The sequence below is a fragment of the Embiotoca jacksoni genome, unplaced genomic scaffold (assembly GCF_022577435.1).
Source record: "Embiotoca jacksoni isolate LCO1_2020_lvr unplaced genomic scaffold, fEmbJac1.0.p SCAF_18, whole genome shotgun sequence".
NCBI lineage: Eukaryota > Metazoa > Chordata > Actinopteri > Embiotocidae > Embiotoca > Embiotoca jacksoni.
This window is the reverse complement of record NW_027185318.1, coordinates 10,342,378-10,361,977: the sequence shown is the minus strand read 5'-3', so window position 1 is coordinate 10,361,977 and position 19,600 is coordinate 10,342,378. Positions and strand designations below refer to the sequence as shown.

Sequence of the window (19,600 nt, the reverse complement as noted above, 5' to 3'; positions counted from 1 at the left end):
CATCAGTGCGAAAAAAACAGCAAGACGACAACATACTTCAGACACAAAAAAGTATGATAAATAAGAAATAACATGCACGAGCTTTAATGTTGAATTAGGGGATTTAATGTTGACTTTAGCTCCATGCTTTATGAATAACAGTCCTAGTTGATTTTTGGTTTGCTTTTTGTTTTAGTCGTTAGTCCAAATCTGAGTATGGTTCAACACATTTGGAAGTAATTATTATGTGAGCCAAGCAGTCTTGTAAGCTGATACCTTCACCACGTTACCAACCTGATGTGTGAGTAGACTCGTGTGATTGGTTGAGCCACAATGACTGCAGACAGTCTGGTGCTGTTTCTACGGAACATCTTACACTGTTTTTTTCAATTTGAATGTTTGCATCAGCTAATATCGTGCTGTTATAACTCTAGAGGGGTCCAAGCTTGTAGATGCAAGAGCCATGTTGAAAGTTATACATCAAAAATGTCCATCTCCAATGTTTACGGATGATGCAATGATCAAAAAGATGAAGAAAATTCAGTTTTGAACCAATTTTAAAACTCACATTTAGCTACACACTGGCCTCATGTGTATTTAGTATTTTATGTGGCAGATTGTTGCTTAAAGAAGGGCCTCTTTTGGTTTATATTTTTACTGTTGAAACACAGAGGGTGTAGGGAGAAGTCGGGCGGGGGAGTAGAGAATCAGTTTCAAAGGATGTGACAAGAGACAAACCACATATGGCCTCCCTCTGCCATGGAAAAAGATCAAGACTCCAAGGCTCTTCTGGGTCTCATGGGAATGATTATTTGTGGAAAGTGGGACAGTTTCAGAGGATCTGAGGAAGAATGGATAAAGTTACAATAAATATAAAGCATACAAACATGAAGTGATACAAGCTATAAAAAGCTACTGAACAAAACTGGTGTGCGACAAGAAAAAGGTAAATGTTTTACAACTTGTAATTTGTCTGTAAATCCAGCGGTTGGAGCTTTGTTGTCCGGGAGATTTGCTGGTGGCTGGTGTTGCTCTTAGTTCATCCCTCACACTACAGGCCCATTGTTGAATTTCCTAAAAGTGCAGGGGGGTTAAGTAGTCATGCTTTCAGGCAAGCCAATTGCTGTGAACAAAATTGATACCCAGGGCTTAGTGCTGCCTCATGCTGCAGTCAGTGAAAGAGTATTTGTGTGGATGATAGAGTGCACTACGCGCACAAGACCTGTTTTCCAGCCCTCTGCCTGGCATGAATCTACCACCTAAGTGTTACCAGCTGCTCCTCTGCTGTTTTCTGCAACTAAATCTGGGCTGACCAAATGTAAACACGATGCTCTGATGTCATCTGAGAAATGTTCTATTGGAGCTAGAAACGGTTTGGTGTCAATGCTCAAAAGGAAAGAGACAAGAATTTTTCTGATTAGGGTGGCAAGTAAACTGTATATATTTTAATTAGTATATGTGTATTTTGTTTTATTGATTTAATTATGTTTTCAATGTTAAAGTGGTTTAACCTACCTGCAACGGCCAAATAAGAAATACAGGAAATTTGAACTTTTGAAGTCACTGAACTGAGGTGTTTTCTAAGTTGGATGCAGTGATTTAGAAGAAGTGCTTGGACTGTTTTCCAGCGCAAACAATGTGCCCAAGCGAGTCCAAATGCCGCTGCGCTGTCTTTCCACAGTTCAGGATTCACTCGGAGTAAGCAGAAAGGTGTTTAGTGTCAATGCACCGAGGCGAATAAAGGACTGAAGGAGGAGTGTGTGAGCTGTTAATGAATGGAAACAGCTTGCTTGCTATTCCACACCGTAGTGCTCCCATAAACAAACGCTGGCTTTTATCACTGGGATTTTCTTTTATTATACTGCAACTCCTATGTCTTTTTTCCTGCATTTCTCACGTTATAAAATGCATGCACACATTGCCCCTGTGAATTCTGTGCGAGCATGAGGTTCAGTAAAAAGAGCTATTAAACACATTCCTGTTTTGGTAAATTAAGTAATTACATCACTGACTTTGCTACTGAATGATGAGCAAAGGTAACTTGTCAAATAAAGTAAAATATGACGTGCCTCACTCCTTTGTTTCCTCCCTATAGTTGGATGGACGTACTGAAGGAGCTGTAGATTGCAGAGAGAAGCTTCTGGAGTTTTGTTTTGACTACTGCTACTGGTCGGTGGATCCCGCAGACCCACACTACGCCTCGCAAGAGGAGGTAATGACCCGACTCCCTCACTGACTGTGTTTACATGAACCACAATGTCCTCAAATACTCCTATAATTTGGCTCATTAGCTAAATGGCGACTGAAGATGCAGCTACACAGTATATTTAATGTGCATCATTCAGCCTTTAAACCTTTTTTTCTTTCATCTTGCTACTGAGGTTCAAACTTCTGACTGTCTGTAATTCAAATTCAACCACATAAACAGTAGTTTGACCATATTTTTTTTTAATGGCGTTTTCTTAATCTGAGTGTTGTTTTGGATATTGCATTCAGAATTAGTGCATCGTTCATGCTGGATAAATATATCCATGCAGACGTTTGCTCTGCAGCACTGCCTACTGATTGTTTTGTTTTGTTTTGGTGCCCTGTTTTATGCCCTGCTGGGGGTGGGGACCATGTGCGTGCTGATCCAAGCTTTGGCCACAAGTTGACACCGGGCTAACACAATCTCCAAAAAGAAGAACCGAGAGGAAACGCTGTCCGTGTAGACAGACCACAACGAGAGCGGTGTGTGCTGTGTTGTATGTTTTTACACAGATGGCCACTCGGGGGATATGATATCAGCTCCATCTGTTACCCAGACGTCTCTTTGCCTCAGAAATGGCATGGATAGAGTTGGCTTGCTTTTCATGTCCCGGCTGTGATTGGGCGATTAGTTATCTTTGTGTCCCTTTGATTGGAGGGTGTTGCTGGAACCTGAGATGGGCTCCAGATCAAGAGGAAGCAGTGCCTAATTCCATTACAGGAAATCTCTCCAAAACGTATTCATATGGTGTGTTTTTTTTTTTTTTTAACAAGTGGTCTCGTAATTATTTTGTGTTTCCATCATGTTTTCATTGTTCAAGCACAAAAGCTAAACAATGAAAGCCCTTTATATTTTAGGCAGTCCACTTTTTCCATCCTTTGTTCATGGGGTTTCCTCCCGTGCCACACCCGATCTGCCTTTCTCTCCTCTTGTCAGAGCTGCTTTTGTAAGTGTTTGAGAAAGACACGGCCGTGAGGACGGCCTACATGCTGCACAGAGCAACAGACAACGCAGCACTTCTTCCTCTCTCCTTCTTTTTTTTCCCCTCTCTCTAGCTCTGGCTTTTGCTGCCTCTCTCCTCAGCAGATTTGTGTCCAGTCACAGTGGCCAAGTTGCCACAAGACATTCCCATGTTGACCCGGAGTGGGCGAAAGGGCACCAGCGAAGGACAGAGCTTCTGGATTTAAAATCTGACCTCCTTTCCAGCACTAGAATCCACAGAATTGTGTCTTTAACAAAGAATCTTGTATATCACGACGTCAGCCGTTTACTAATCAGACATCACAGTGTAACATATTTAAATTACGTTTCTCTGATGACTCTGAAGACACACAGCTTGATGTAAATAGAGAAAATACTGTGTTTGTGTTGCAGGGCAGGAAGCCAGATCAGTAGAGTGCACTGGCAGGTGGACTTCATCATTCAAGTGCCGCTCTTAACTATTTTACCAGACAAATGGCTTTTAGAACAGTGAAGAGCTGTCTGAGTAGCCACTTGAGTAGACAAATTTGTTATCCACAACCAAATCTTTCAACAATATCCTGTCGTGTCGCCTCATTTCACTTAATGGCAGTACGAGCAGGTCATTTCTATAAAGAGACTGTATAGATTTCCCTCTTATCAATAATCTAACCACAGTTATTTTTTATTCTTTTTCAGCCTTAATGAGTGGTTGCTATTTTTTGCCAATGCTATATTTTCCCATGGTTTCTGCTTCCAAAACATTATTTTTGCCTGCTGTTCTTTTTTTCAGAGCCGGACAGCAGACTTTGTCTTTCACTGTAGTCCCCATGAGACTGAGACTTGTGGGGGAATGAGGTCTTAACTTAATTTTCCAAGCCAGAACGAGCTCACCACGCCCAGCTCCCCTCCCCTCTTCCCCAGGGAGACTGCTCCTCCAGCCCCTGTTGCTCCCTCCCCAGTCCTTTATACTGTACATGTCCATGCATCACTGATCGCTTACACCAGATACTTGTGGGGATTTCCATCTTCATACGCTGTCACAGTGGAGAGGGAAGACAGAAATGCGGTATCTTAAACTATATTTTGGGGTGCAGACACATTCTTGTCACGGAGGGCTGTCCACAAGAAAAAGAAGCCTGCATGACAGGGAGGGAGGCTCAGTTTGTAGGAGGTTTGTGGGCATTAAAAGTCTGAACGAGAAGGTTGCGTAAAGAGGAAGGAGAAGCACTCTGCCAGGTGACGAGAGGTAGGATTTTGGAGGAGATTCATAATCAGTAACGAAAGACACCTGTTGAGTTAATGCAGCAGAGAAAAGGGATTTTTATTTCTGAACGCTGCCTTTGTTTTGGGCCTTAAATGTGGGGCTAATAAATAGCTTTTTCCACTATTGGACAAACCCCTCAGTTTGTTTATTGCCTTTGACAGGAAGAAACACGGGAGAGGAAAGTGATAGTGAAGCAGCAGATTTGAGTGTGGATTGAGACAGAATGGCAAGAGAAAGTGATTAGAGACCAAGAGAAAGTGGGAATGTGAATTCCTCTGGTGGAGAAGGAGGGGAGAGCTGGAGGGGGAAATGGGCTTGGGGGTCCAGTGTGCCTCTACAGCCCTCAGCTCTCGCTTTCCAAACTCACAGCTGCCTCACTAAGTCATTTTTCACTGTTAAAGTTCAGTGTAAAGACGTCACTGCTGAGGATTTATTTTTTATTTTTTATTGCCAGCTGGGGTTTTTCCTCCTCCTCTTCCTCCTCCTCCTCCTCCTCCTCTTCTGTCTCTGATGCAATGCGTGATTTGACTATGCTCGCAGTGTTTCTAGGTCTGTGTGTCAGTGATGCTGCAGACGGGGGGGAAGAATAGTTTCTCTGTTCATGGGAATAATCCTCCACACACATGTGAGCATGTAGTCCCCCTCAACACATGGCTGGAGCGATGGCCAAAAAGTCCAATTCAGGCTGGTTTGAATTAACGCCAAACAGGACACCAAATATACCACATGCTGTCAACAGACAAATATGAGATCTCTGCCATATGGATACAGTACGAGCACCTGTGATTTATGTATAGACTTGCTGCTTTCTATCAGTCAAGGCAGAGGATGAGAGAGATTGTTATGAGAGAGATTGAAAGTGGCTAGATAGAAGCGCACCACCAAGGACACAGTTAAGTCTTAAAATGAGGAATAAAGCCCGCTCCCTGTCACATGTTCACACTGCACATTCATTTGGCCACATGGGTTCTGTGCATAGAGATTTCACATTCTTCATTGTATCACTTCAAACTGCATTTTTGTAATTCTTAAAGACAGTACTGAGACTGCAGAGGAATAGATCTTTTCACAAATATGTTTGTTATACTGTAAATACTTTCTTTTATCCGAGTCTGTTGTCTTTGCCAGCAGTGATAAGAAACCGCATCTCTGTGACCTCTGACTTGTGTTTGTGTTCCCATATATATATATATATGAACATATTAAAAAAAAAAAAAAAAAAAAAAAAATTATATATATATGTATATATATATATTTTATTTATTTATTTATTTTTTTTAATACATCATGTAATACAATACAGGTGTTCTCCAATATCAGATGAACCCATGCTAAAGCGGGTTCCTGGCCAATTTTGTTAAAAGTTTGTTAACCCTGGCTTCATCTAAGCTTTTCCTTTACCCTCTTCAGAAAGAAGTTAAAGGCTGTGTGCCAAGGAGCAAGTGATTAAATCTGGCATGTCAGTCATGCATTTTAATGCACCTCCTAAATTAGAAAATGTATGTCAGGAGTACAAAATCGAAACAAAACTGATCACAAATGAAGACCTTAAAGACAGAAAGTCTTTATTTAATCACATCATTCTCCAAAATTGATGGACGAACAGATGGGTGCTGGTTCTCAAAGCAGAAACCTAAGGGAGTTTGTGTCAATCTGTGGTAATACTGCCCCAGTATTTGCTCCAAAAGTGAAGGAACCTATACTGTAGCACTGCATCACATGGACATCACACAAGGCTCCCATCAGTCTGACGTCTGGACAAGTCATTTCCAGCTTGCCATAAAGATTATAATATGCTGCTCTGCTCTACAGTGTTCAGCTTTGGCCCCTTAAACGAGGACTGGGGGTGGAGCATCAAATCCCTCCAGATATGGTTTTATTTATTTGTTTTAAGTCTAGCCTTTTCCCAAGTATCAGTTGCAACAGCAGTGTATGCTCAAAGGTGGAATGCACTGTTAGTGTGCCCCCTGTCTTCCCTTTTTTTAAATTTTTTTTTCCATTTCCCTGTCCTCTGGTCTACTCTTTCCCCGCTGTCCCTCATTCCCATGTGTAGGGAGGCCTGAGTAATGAAGAGCAGCCTGTCTCTTTGGCCTGCGCATCTCCGTCTCTCCCTCCTCCCTCTCCAGCAGCCTCTCTGCCCTTCCATGCTAATTTGACCTACAAATTCTGTGCGAGTGTGACAAACGAGAGCATTGTTGAACTCTGACCAAACAGCTTCCTCTCTGTCTTTCCTCACTCCGTGTGATTCTGTCTCCCTGTCTTGTGTCCTCCCTCCCTTCCTCAATGTGGTCCTCTCTTCACGTCTTCATTTTTTTAACTCTTATTTTCTAACTCTGATTCCTCACAGGAAGGACATTTGTTTGTTTTTTTCCTGTGTCTAAACGGAGGCATTTAGTTTTGCTCAGGGCCCAGCTGTTGTGTTTGTGTAACCCAGTTGGAAAGCGTGGGACTGGAACCGAGTGACCCTCGCCTCTCCAGCAGCTGTCCACTCCTGGACACGGAGAATAAGCGAGGAAGATTGTTTTATAGTACTGGACAGAAGTTGTGGTTTTATTTGACTGACTATTAAGGACAAAACTTATATTTCCTTTTGCACATACTTTACTCTGGCAGCCTCTTGTCTTTGCAGTGCGCTTAGCCACACCCTCCCAGCGAGAGCAGTCGCGGAGGGAAAATTAATCGTGGTCCGTTTGGTTGCGTCAAAGCTGGCTGAGGCAACGAGAAGCCAAACTTTTAAATGTGGCGAAGTGCTTTGCTTCGCTGGCCTATTGCCATCACCCTTGACGACACACACGCACACGGCGACACATAAATACTTCTCCAGGGTTTAGTGTAAAGCAGACCACATAAAACCAAGACCAGCAATTGGCATTTTCCACAGCCGGTGATTACAGGACTTAACGTATTACATGGACATTACGCTATTACTTAAACACTTTTGTTAGCCTCTCTCCATCGTCCTGTCTTTCAGTCTTGAGTTTGCAACTCTTTCTCATCGATTCTCACCCATTTCACCGCCTTCCACTACTTTTTTTTTTTTTTTTTTTTTTTTTTTTCTGTTAGTAGGCCACAAATCAGGGTTGTGTCTTTGTAAACAAAAACAAAAAAAGTGTTTCCCCAAATTTGCAACATGGTCCAGATTTCTGGCACAAGACCGAGCCAGTTCCTTGTTTTTCAGGAGACCTCATTTTTCTCCGAGGTCTGGTCCAACTTAGTTTGACACGCGTGACATCTCAGCTTTTGAGATCTGTTGCCAAAATATTTTTTTTTTTAACAAGATACTTTCTCTTTTACCACTTGGTTTTAAATTGGCAGTTGTGAGCATCATGTGGCATTATACTCTAACCTGCTCTTTGACGCCATTTCCTTGAAAGTGTGATCATAATTTGAGGCTGCTAATGCATTTTATTAGGACAGTAGTGGTGTGGTGTGCACAGATGATTCTTGTGCAGATAAATATCTCACTTAATTCATGTCTGGATGATAATAGCCTACGACCTGCATTTTAAGTGCTCTTTCCTCTGAAGGCTGTTTTTCAACCTTTTCTACATGATTATATAGTCTGCATTGGAGAGAAATCTTTGCCGTCTACGAGATGTGGAGTCATAACCCGAAGCCTCGTGTTGTTCTTCCTTCCTTTCCATGTATTTTGACCTGATGGATCGGACCGGCGTTTCCTGCACGAGAATGAAATCTATATTCTGCTTTTCCTTTTTCATTGTTGGGTTGTTTCTACATTTATTTTTCCTCTCGGTGAGGGAAGCAAACTCTGAAGCTTTTGTGCTCGTTTAAGATGTTGTTTCCGCTCAGTCACTTCAGAGATGTGCGCATGCATGTGCAGCGGCCCGCTGATGATAAGAGCCTTCCTGTTCGTGGAGGTGTTTAGTCTGTCCCTTGTCTTGTGTGTTTTCGAGGTGTCTGACCAGCTTGCGTGCTTTGCTCTGGCTCTGGCCTGGTAACCGTGTCTCCTGGCTGTTTTCCCACAATGCAGTCTGTCTCTTACCTCACCTGCTTTGTTCGTCCAAAAATACCTCCCAATGCCGCCGGGGTTGTTACAAACTGTGTGAAAGTAGGTTGTGACCGAAGGCCATTGTGTCCATTTCAGCAGGCAGAGTACAATGACACAAATTACAATCTTCTGATTTTAATTTGCTGCGACAGTGATGATAAACTGGCTTGTTTTAATGCCGCCTGACATTGCCTGTCTAGACAAACTTGTACATACTGTTTTAATTGGCTCAAAAGGTTTAAATAGGTTTGTGTTTACTTGTGTGGTTTTGTTAGGATGCCCTTTTAGAGTATTTTGCTGACTTTAAATAATAACAAACAGGCAAAACATGTTAGAAACAGAGAAAACAATAGGAGCTGTGTAGAGCGAGAGAGTATGGAGACAATCAGGTTCAAAGGAGTGGACAGCCAAAGGGAAGTTCCTGCTCTTTGTGCTCAGCCTGGAGGGACCCTCAGCCTTGTTGTAGCCCCCATGGAGAGAATTTAAGAGGGTCAACTTTAACAAGGGCTGTATTGATTCCCTGCGTTTGAGAGAGGAGAGAGTGTCTGTGTCTGTTTTTGAATAGTAGGATGAAGACAAGAAGGGGACGCCGCTGCTCTTTGTCTTCATGTTTAAGCCTCCATTGAGCCAAGAAGCAGGGGGCAACACTTGGTGGTCTGGACTCCAGTGGACTGCACTCTTGACATTTGTTGTCTCGAGACCCATTGCTGAGTTGAGCAACAGTTACATAAGGTGCTCTCATTTTCAATTTATCTTCCTTGGTTTTACAGTATTACTCAGGTGTTTTCCTGTATCTAGACTTGCATAGGCTGTATGCAATTGTTGAATTATTACATATGATACTTTTCTTTCCAGGTCCTTATAAAAGTTTTAATAAGACAATTTAGTTTGGACCTTAACTGTACTTAAAACGTTTAAAGTGGATTCCCATCCATAGGAATAATTGCATGTTAGGTTTTTCTACCCTGGCTGGTGCCTGTCGAGTGATTTAGAAGGTCATTGAAAGATCCAGCCGCTGTGGCAACACTTTTACTAGTTGCACGTGGCTGTTTCAGCACATGGTTGGCAAGGCTACAGAGTAATACTTTAAAAATGGAAATTTGTTTTGGAGACTTTAGGGCTGCAGTTATTTTTTTGTTGATGAACCAAATCTGATTAACAACCCAAATCCCAACTTTTTTCTGTTCTAACTTTGCCTGTTTGTTTACTTGCTACGTTTTGCTTAATCTGTTGGTCACGATGGTTTCATTAGACGTTGGCCTCTGTGTATGCTTCACCATGTCAGTGCTGAACATGTTACTTTTGTGGGAGCGCTCAAGGCTGTTGAATCTTATCACACAGATTCACACAGTCGTAAGAACAACCAGATGACCGGTGAATACATTCAGGGTGCTCTCACAAGGTGCAGGCCTTTCACAAGGTCTTTCAGGCACATCCAACTTAAACCTATTCCCACCGTTTAGTAAGCCGAGAGTATACACAAGCTTAGCTCCAGGTCCTCCTGACAGTGGTTGGTAGTTGCAGGCACACACTCTCTCACACATGGGAGGTATGTTGAAAGTATTCCTGTGTTTGATCCTTGAAGGTTGTGCTCCCTTTGAGAGCATTCCGCCTCCTTTCTGTGTGTACCTACCCACGGGTCTCCATGGTCCAATCCTGAGCCTGCAGGCCTGGGAAGGGGACCCCTCACTGATCCCAGGTTGTGTTATGGTTCTGGGGGAGAATGTGCTGTGTCTCAGGTCTGGTCTGGATCAGGTTGCTACCCCCCCTTAGGGCATGTGTTGCCTTTGGACTGAGCTTTTGGATTGCAGTTGAGGCCACATGTCCTCAGGAGGTGGTTCTGATGAAGGTTGTTTTTGCTTATCAGTAATGAACAAAGGAAAAATTACAATCGAGATGATTGATAATTTGTATATTTGGCCTTCCTCTGACCAGCACAGATGTGGTGGGCGAGTATAATACATGATATTAAGTGCTATACAACACCCACATTGCTAACTATGCACATTGTATCATGTGCAGTAGACTCTGTTATTATTATGCCATGAAAAACTTTGTGTTTTTTTTTTCTTTCTTATCTGATAGTAAAGTAGCCATCTTGGAGAGTTTTGGACTCTTGGTTGGACAAAACAAGAAATACTATGATGCGACTTATGATGTGGGGTTTAGGAAACTGTAATGGGCATTTTTGTCACATTTTATAGACCAAACAATTAAGAAATATTTGCCTGAGCCAAGTTTCAACTGTTAGTTGAAAATTTCACTGTGAAGAGCTGAATATTTATGTAGATTTTAATTAATTTAATATCAAAACAAGGGACAACTGATGAAATGAAGTTGCCCAGCTTCAAATTGTCACGCAATTGCCATTGATAGCAGAATACAATCTACAGTATTTTTTTTTTTACTGTAGACACAAAAGGCATGACTGCATGTAATTTACCAGCAAGTGTTTCATAGTAGCTTTACTTCTCCTATAAAAATAAGTATTTTTGAGTTGGGCTTGTGCTAGTAATCTCCCAGCTCTGGAGCTCAGATGCAGACACAGAAGAAGGAAAACAAGAGGCCTCAGTTGATTGTTTTTAGTGGGGCTTTCTGGGATCCTCTGTTTCAGAACCGTGCTTTCAGTCTGGGTTTATTTTCCTGACCCAGTCACTTTTCACAGTCTCTCTACTCTCACATTTGTTTCTTTCACATACCCACTCTGCAAAGTTGTTGACCTAGAGTCTTAGCTGACCTCCTCGCTTCTTACCCAAACACCTCAGCAGGAAGCAACATTACCTCCCCGCCACTGGCCTACTGCCACGGCATTGTGATCATGAAACCTTGGTGTAAGTCTATACTCGTGTAAAAGCACAATGCGACTCAGATCCAGGACATTGGCTTACATTGTAAACACCTCATCCGTCAACAAGAGCACCGACTTCTTCTGTAAAATAATCCTTCGCATGTATTTGCAGGATCTATTCTTACCAAGATATCCGATATTTAACATTTTCATCACAGACCAGCAGTCTGACTGAATAACGTAAACATTTTGAAAAATAGTGAGGTGAACTCACTATGTGGTGTGTTCCTCCACCCGGATATTTATAGACATCTCTTTTGTGTATTTGTGATTGAGTGTGTGTGTGTGTGTATGTGTGTGTGTGTTAATCTCCTCAGGTGTTCCAGGACCTGGGTGTGTCGGTGCTGTCTGGAGCCTCTGAAGGCTACAACGTGTGTTTGTTTGCTTACGGGCAAACAGGATCTGGAAAGACGTACACCATGATGGGGACACAGGTGAGGAGGACGCTGCAATCACTGCATGGCATTAGATACATTTATCATGCCTGAACTAGTATCACCCATAAAGTCTGACCCAGTTTTACGTGACGACTATAAAATTGATGTTCTCTTTTTTTTTGTTGCTTTTCTTCAGGACTCCATAGGCCTAACCCCTCGAATTTGTCAGGTAAGACTGATCTTAATTCATGTAGGTAACGCCATAAAGGAGGCGAGCACACGGAAAATTCAGCTTCTTGAGTATCCAGTGTTTTAGATTGAAGTAACATGCGTCTCCTTTGTCCTTCCAGGGTCTCTTTCGGTCTGAAGACACTTTTCCTGATGGGCAGAACTCGAGCAGAGTGGAGATCAGGTACCATGTTATTGTATGACTCGATGTCCCCTGGTTTTCTTTAGTGTAGGTGGACCTTCTCCTGAAAGCTGAAATTCAAATTAGAAAAGTATTTATGGGACAATTATGCTGCAGCCAACAAAATGCGAATTTAAAAATTGGATTTTCTTGTCATCAAATTCCACAACTTCTCGAAGTCAATGTTAACTTGGCGTCACCCTCTCTCTCTGTGTCCCTGCAGCTTCCTGGAGATCTATAACGAGCGTGTAAGAGACCTGCTGCGAGGAGGAGAGCAGAAGAAGAGAGCCTCCCTCCGAGTCAGAGAACATCCTGAGAAAGGACCCTATGTACAAGGTAAATCTTTGGGGCAGCTGCATTTGTCCTCCGTAATGTGTAAGACACACTGTACAGTTCCCGGGGCTGAAGTCAGTTTAAATTTGAAAGGCAATCTTGCTTCTCCACTTGAGCGAGAAATGGATTCATACAGTAGGAATACTGATTCTCAACCATTTTTTACCTTACCAAACCGAGTGATGTTTTATTTATGTAATTTTGCCATCAAATCCACCCACATAAAAAAAAAAAATCCAAGCATAGACAAATTACATTAATTATATATGAATATTTAATCGTCACTCATGACCCAGTAGTATGAAGTGGTGATGCCCAAAATGAGGACCAGAGAAACCTGTTTTTTGTATTTTTTGGTTGCTGTAGTAGTTACCATCATAAGTAGAACTCTAGAAGGTATAAATTTCACTCAGATGAACATGATTGCCAGGATGAATGTTTGAAAAATGTTTCTTGCAGCCACCATCCCTGGCATAAAATCTTCCTTTTTTTGTTGTTGCTTTTATAAGGTACTTTTACAAGGTAAGAGCTCATCCAGTTACCTTGGAACATATTGAGAGTGGATAGACAAAATCTTCTGTCTCTATCACCCTAATGCAAACACAGTCACAGTGAATGTGTAACACGGTCTGCAGTATTTTGAGTATTGCTTGTGCCTTGTAAGTTTATAAGTTTATGGTGTGCGGTCAGTGGTTGAATTTTGTTCCCTCGTTAAGCTTTTGATCAGGTCCAGAATTGCACTTCCTGGTTAGAATCCAGACTCCTCTTTTAGCTCCTTATTTTTTCTCCTCATCCTTTCCCTCTCACGCTTTCTCTCCCTCTCATTCAACAGACTTTTTATGTTTAAAACCCCCACATCCACTCATTGTCTGTGTCAGGAGAAATCCCAGTTGACCAGAGGAAGTGAAGTCATTTCCTTGTGTTTCCGAGGAGAACACTTCTCTCTCTCTCTCACACACACTCTCTCTCTCTCACACACACACACACACACACACACACACACACACACACACACACACACACACACACACACACACAGCACATTTTCACTTTTTCTCCCTTAACACTTCATTCAAACACTGTTTTACTGTCACTCTTATAGTTTTAAAATAATAAAAATACTTTTGTTGACTTTCTAACTGAAAACAAGCCACATGACAAGCAACCAACAGTCTCTGGTGACGTGTGTGCACATGTGTTTAACAGCTAATAAAGTTGCTGTGATTCACATCTGGAAGTAGAGCATTGTTAGAAACCTTTGTCATTACCGGAAGTGCTTTGGGAAAATGTTACAAATCACTTGGGAGCAAGTTTTGATATAACATGTTTCCCGTTTGTGTGTTTTTCACATTTAAGCTCTCCAAATAAAAGTAACTTTTCATAAAAAGTTTCATAATTTTTTTTTAATCAATTTATCATGTTTTATTCATATAGCAGTCATGCTGAATAACCTTAACTTTAAAACTCCATTCCTTTTTAACATTAGGTTTTGTGAAATAATAATCCTCAGCTATAGTGTGCAATAAAACCAAAGCCGCACTAACTCTTACTGGGAGTTTCTCACTCTTAAGTCTAAAATAAATTCTTTCCACTGTGGAAATTAGACCCATTAATACACATTCTGAGGTTGCTGTAAAATGTTACCAATCTTGGTTTATGTGCTATGATTTCAGCATTTTCATTCCCTTCACCTCTCTGTTTCTGTTCAGACCTTTCGCAGCATGTGGTCTCGGACTGCAAGCAGGCCATGGACCTTCTGGAGGAAGGCATCGCCAACCGCATCACCGCAGCAACCCACAACCATGACGCCAGCAGCAGATCCCATGCCATCTTTACCATTCAGTACACACAGGTCGCCATCTCTGTCACAGCTTACAAAGCTTCAAACTCATCTGTTTCAGTCCAGCTGTGTTTTTATTCACATAATGTCAGTTTTCTAATGATGTCTTTCTTTAACCAATAAATGGTATCCTGATTTGCTAATAATTCCCTTATGTACTTATTATCATAGTTTGATTGATTTATTTGCAGATTTTTGTCTAATTGTTCTTCTCTTTTCTTTGCAGGCGATCCTAGAAAATAACCGTCCTTCAGAAACTGTCAGCAAGATCAACCTGGTGGACTTGGCTGGGAGGTGAACCCCATATGTCCTTTTTACTAAGCCTCTTTTTATTCCGTCATTGACAAAAGTGCCCCCTAGTGGATATTGACCACTGTCTTCAGATTTTCTGAACCCTCCATTCCTCACTTTTCACATTGTATTATCTACATCTTGAATGAATTTCTTAATGATATGACACAAATCTCGTGTTGTGTTCATGTTGTGTCTGACAGTGAGAGAGCAGATCCCCACTACTGCAGGGACAGGCTGACCGAGGGCTCCAACATCAACAAGTCGCTGGTGACTTTGGGCATTGTCATTTCTGCTCTCGGTAAGTTAAGATGCAGTCAGCTCGAGTGATCATGTCTTTGTTCAGATTTAATTAACCTCCACAAATTTAGATTTTTCCTTCTATATTTCAGCTTTTTTTTTTTTTTTTATTCCCCTCCGTTCAGTTTACTTTCACTGCACATCCCTTAATATTCTGTCCACTTCCTCCACAGCCCAGAACTCCCAGATGTCAAGCAGTTGCCAGAGTATCAACAGTGTGGCGTCTGAGGGCGATGGCAGCACGGTGGGCAGCCACAGCAGCTCCCTGTCTGGAGGAGGAGGAGGAGGTGGGAGGAGGCACTGCTTTATTCCCTACAGAGACTCAGTCCTGACCTGGCTTTTGAAAGACAGTCTTGGTGGCAACTCAAAGACCATCATGATTGCAAGTGAGTATTTTCTATTTAAAGTGATGCAACTCAAAATTGTGCATTAATATGGCCGTGCTTACAAATTAGTACTGCGGTTCCCTAAGTGTCACTCTGTAAGCTCACTGATTATACTGACATTCTTATTAAATTTGATGGAAGTATTAACCTCTGTTTGTGGATCTTCTCTTGCGCCTGTGTTTCGTTTGTTTCTGTATTGCAGCGGTTTCACCCTCCGGTAACGGCTACAACGAGACCCTGAGCACCCTGCGCTACGCTGCCCATGCCAGAAATATTGTCAACAAGCCGCGGGTTAATGAGGTCAGAGCCTGTTTGGAGTCTGATGCCAAGATTTAATGTCTGATCTGAACGTCTTTAGCAGGTGAATTTGTGCTTTGATGTGTGCGCAGGATGCCAGCGTTCGACTGATCAGGGAACTGAGAGAAGAGATTGACAGGCTGAAGAGCATGCTGCTCAGCTTTGAAATGGTATGGTGACCTTTTATTGTTTGTGTGTGGCACTTACTCCCCCAGGGGTACACTCCACTGGGTTCACATCCCCTGTAAAAAAAAAAAAGAAAAAAAAAAGGGCCTTAGTACAGTAAGGCTTTGAATAAAAGAAATTCCCACATTACAAGTTTTTGTACCAAAGCCTTTGTGCCTTTGGAACATCTCTAATCCCCCGGGTGGTAAAGACTGCGCTGCATTGTAATACATGTGACATTTTTCCTTTTGCACCATATGGCGACTGATCATTTTTTCCATCTTGATTGACAGCAGCGTAATCCCAGTCCATCCCTGAGTGATGAGAGGGATGGAAATCTTTCTGAAATCGTGCTACAGAACGAACTAAAGGTAACGCAGGGTCGACACGCACACTTACATCTGCCTGTCTGAGTCAGTCAGCCTTCAAGCTCAGTGGAATGTTTTTCATCAGGTTGACCTTCTATTCAATATGTACCATATCATATTATATTACAAAAATTAAATCCAGGTTGTCATGTAATGAGTCAACCTTTTGATAGGCAAATTCATCCTCATGTGTGTTGTACAGTGAAACATTGTCAACATTACAAGTCTGGTCAAACTGATGCAAAGCGAACTTGTTGAATAAAACTGGAGACATTTGAAGGTACCACCAGGGTTTGGTGGCAAATGAACTGAACTTTTACTAGAAGTCTCAAAATGAGAATTCATTATATTTTGAGTCACTGGAATATTCTTTTTCTAACTTTGTTGAATAAATTGGAAAATGTACTTCCCATACCCAATATTACAAATTATCCTCTTTGTAGAAGCAGCAGCAAGTTGTTTTCGTACTACTAGCAGTTGTAAGACTGACAGGAGGTGTTGATATTAAAATTGTTCTCCCCGAGAACAGATATTTAGCACGTCTGGTTTTATCTCGCTCTCGTCATGACCTTCCTCTGCCATCGTCCGTGTCTCCTCTGCAGGTGGAGCAGCTGACGAAGGACTGGTCGGAGGGCTGGAGAGACAAGAAGGAGCTGCTGGAGCAGTACAGCGTGGACATCAACAGAGATCGGGCCGGTTTCCTCATCAACTCCCTCCAACCGCACCTGGTTGCCCTTGATAATGATGTTCTCAGCACTGGGGTCGTCTTTTATCACCTCAGGGTATGATGATAAAAATGGATGCGATGTGCCCATGCATAACCAGTATAGGTGTTTATATTTGGTCATTCTTAATAGATGGATATTTTTGTTTTTGTCATTTGTTTGAGAGTTGTGTCAATATTTGATTTGTTTAAACTGAAGTTTATGCGAATAGTGTTATCTATGCCATTTGTATGAGATGATTTATTCTCATTTTGACTGTCGTTTTGCAATACTTTTCAGCCCATGAAACCCATCTCTCATTTACACACGCGCTGTTACGCGAAAAATACACGTTTGCCGGAACAACACGATGCAAAGTCACACAAACTGATACGCTTTGCATCTGCTCTACTTTCTGAAATCTCTAGTTACTGTTTTTGTCAGCTGTCTTGACTAAAACCATCTTTGTTTTTCTACTAGATTCTTCTTCTCCCTCTTCCTACTACTGTTTCTCTCTGTTCTGCTCGAAAAACTCTTGAGAAAAGGTGCGTTTCTATTGTCTTTTCCTTTTCACTCTATCTTCCAACTGTCCTGTCAATATCCCCGCTGTGTCTATGCGTGTGTGTGTGAGCGCATATCTTCCGCATTGCATGAAGCTCAGTTGGATAAGAGGCTCTTAGTTCTGAGGCTAGGACTCAAGGGAGCTTAAGCTGTCCTGATTCTGACAATGACAAGCATACCCTCAGGCCTGACAATTACAGTGTTTCCTGCATGTGAAGAGCGGAGGCCACCTGGGAGCACATGTGGTCCTGACACCATATATGAAAGCCTTTAATCCCTTTAGATTACATTTCAAAGTAAACAAATCACATTTATTCTGTCAGGTGAGGGGAAGATTAGAAGGTAAAGCAGTTGTCAGTAGATCATTGTGTACAATTTTTGTCCTTATATCTGTTTCTTTTTTCACACAACCAGTTTATATTCAGTATACACAAAGGTTGTTTTCATGTTTTTGTTTATGTGGATTTTGAATATAGTTTCCAATGTTTATGACATGTTTGTGGTTGCAGGAAGGAATTACCTGCATTGGATCTCAGGACCAATTTCAAGAACCGCAAATAGGTATAAATTATTCATCCTCCAGCAATGAAAACTGACAGGTTTAGATATATAAATATTGCAAAATGTCAAGGCACGGCAACAACTATTAAATCAAGTATCACACACGAGGTTGAGAGTTCATTATAGCTACTATATATGGATGAATTGTGAATCCTAAAATGGGCTGTTAACTCTTCATTAGATGCTGCATCGAGCATTGAATTTGTTGAGCATCACAGTAGCTGCATCGACGCAGCTTTCAAAATCCAACTGTGTGATTGTGTCTCTGCATTCTGTCTGTAGTCCTGCAGGGAAACGCCAGCTGTGAGATTGAGAACCACGGGGGTGTGGTAACGCTCAGACCGCTGCCGGGCTGCGTCTGCCTGCTCAACGACAGAGAGGTCACCGAGCCCTGCAGACTGGCTCAAGGTCAGTTCATGTCCTCGGCAAAACAGTTGGTTCACAGCGTCTTGTTGCTACTGCATTTTTTTTCTCCAACATGTGACACAGCTTGGATATTTTGTTACAGAAAGCAGATCAGTGAGAACTGAGCCATACACTTACATTCATTTGACTATTCATTTTTATTTTAATATCTTACATTCATTTGACTATTCATTTTTATTTTAATATCTGAAGACAGTTGTTATTCATAATGCAAACCACCACACAGAAAAGTTATAACTTGGTTTAAATACATTGAATGACAAGAGCAGAATAAATGCCTGCCTTAAATGATATCCATGTCTGACGAAAAGTAGCTTTACATTTAGCCAAAAGTCAAAACAGGAGAAACAATGTGATGTTTTCTCATTGACATGTTTTCAGCCCTGCTGATGCTGTTTGAATGGACAGTCATCCAGAAAATCCGACCTGAACAGCACTTAACACTGAACAATAAGGCCTGTGTGTAATCATTACTATGAGCTGGATATCACATACGGGTTAATGCACAGTTATATATCCATGTAGAACTTTTCCATATCAGGTATAGGTTAATGGATAATTACATATAGATGCACCCATCATCCCAAGGAGTGTAGACATGCTAATATACACCCACCCTGCTCCACTCGTAACGTGCAGCACACGCGCGCACACACACCTGTGTGTCCTCACCTTACATCTACACAATGCTACGGGTTGAGCACAGCTTGTGATGAAGGATATGCCTCTCTATCTTCAGGGACAGTGATTACCTTGGGAGGAGTGCACAAGTTCCGCTTCAACCACCCGGCGGAGGCAGCTGTCCTTCGGGAGCGCAGGCGGGTGGGTGCTGCTCACCTGAAAATGATTATGATGCTGCTGATTAAGACAGCAATTATGATAATATTAATGATGAGCTGATGTTTGGCTGATATAACGAAGTGTTGATGACACACAAAGTTGTTTATGATAATTTCTGTCTGTTCTAGGAATAGCTACAGGCTGTGTCTGTCTAGGTAAACATTGAAGTTTATTTGTTTCTTTGCTGTTCTCAGGCCAGTGAAAGTGGCATGACCTGCAGCTACATTGACCTTTGCCGCTTGACCACAGACGACAGGTAAATACTGCCTCCAAAACACAAATGCACAGCACGAAATAACAGCTTTTTTTAGGGCAACGTTCATCACTGTGCATATGTGTGTACCGAGTGTTCTTATTCTGCCAACTCGAAGCATACATATTTGATAAGATTTACAAGTGTTATACCAGTGTTCGTGCTGTAGAAATAGGCC

At 41.9% G+C, this 19,600-nt stretch overlaps 1 protein-coding gene across 2 annotated transcripts in view; it reads left to right on the top strand.

Moving 5' to 3' along the window:
• Nucleotides 1-19,600, top strand: part of stard9 (StAR-related lipid transfer (START) domain containing 9) — a 38,287-nt gene that overhangs the window by 3,497 nt on the left and 15,190 nt on the right. The window contains exons 3-19 of one of the 2 annotated variants that reach the window (XM_069152706.1): nt 2,075-2,191; nt 11,629-11,745; nt 11,885-11,917; nt 12,039-12,100; nt 12,321-12,433; nt 14,140-14,282; nt 14,497-14,564; nt 14,765-14,862; nt 15,035-15,247; nt 15,450-15,547; nt 15,637-15,714; nt 16,006-16,080; nt 16,680-16,859; nt 17,852-17,903; nt 18,186-18,311; nt 19,069-19,151; nt 19,364-19,425. In XM_069152706.1, the coding sequence (XP_069008807.1) occupies nt 2,075-2,191; nt 11,629-11,745; nt 11,885-11,917; nt 12,039-12,100; nt 12,321-12,433; nt 14,140-14,282; nt 14,497-14,564; nt 14,765-14,862; nt 15,035-15,247; nt 15,450-15,547; nt 15,637-15,714; nt 16,006-16,080; nt 16,680-16,859; nt 17,852-17,903; nt 18,186-18,311; nt 19,069-19,151; nt 19,364-19,425 (1,718 nt within the window). Of the gene's footprint in view, nt 1-2,074; nt 2,192-11,628; nt 11,746-11,884; nt 11,918-12,038; nt 12,101-12,320; nt 12,434-14,139; nt 14,283-14,496; nt 14,565-14,764; nt 14,863-15,034; nt 15,248-15,449; nt 15,548-15,636; nt 15,715-16,002; nt 16,081-16,679; nt 16,860-17,851; nt 17,904-18,185; nt 18,312-19,068; nt 19,152-19,363; nt 19,426-19,600 lie in introns of both variants that reach the window. The other variant, XM_069152705.1, reaches the window with a different exon arrangement.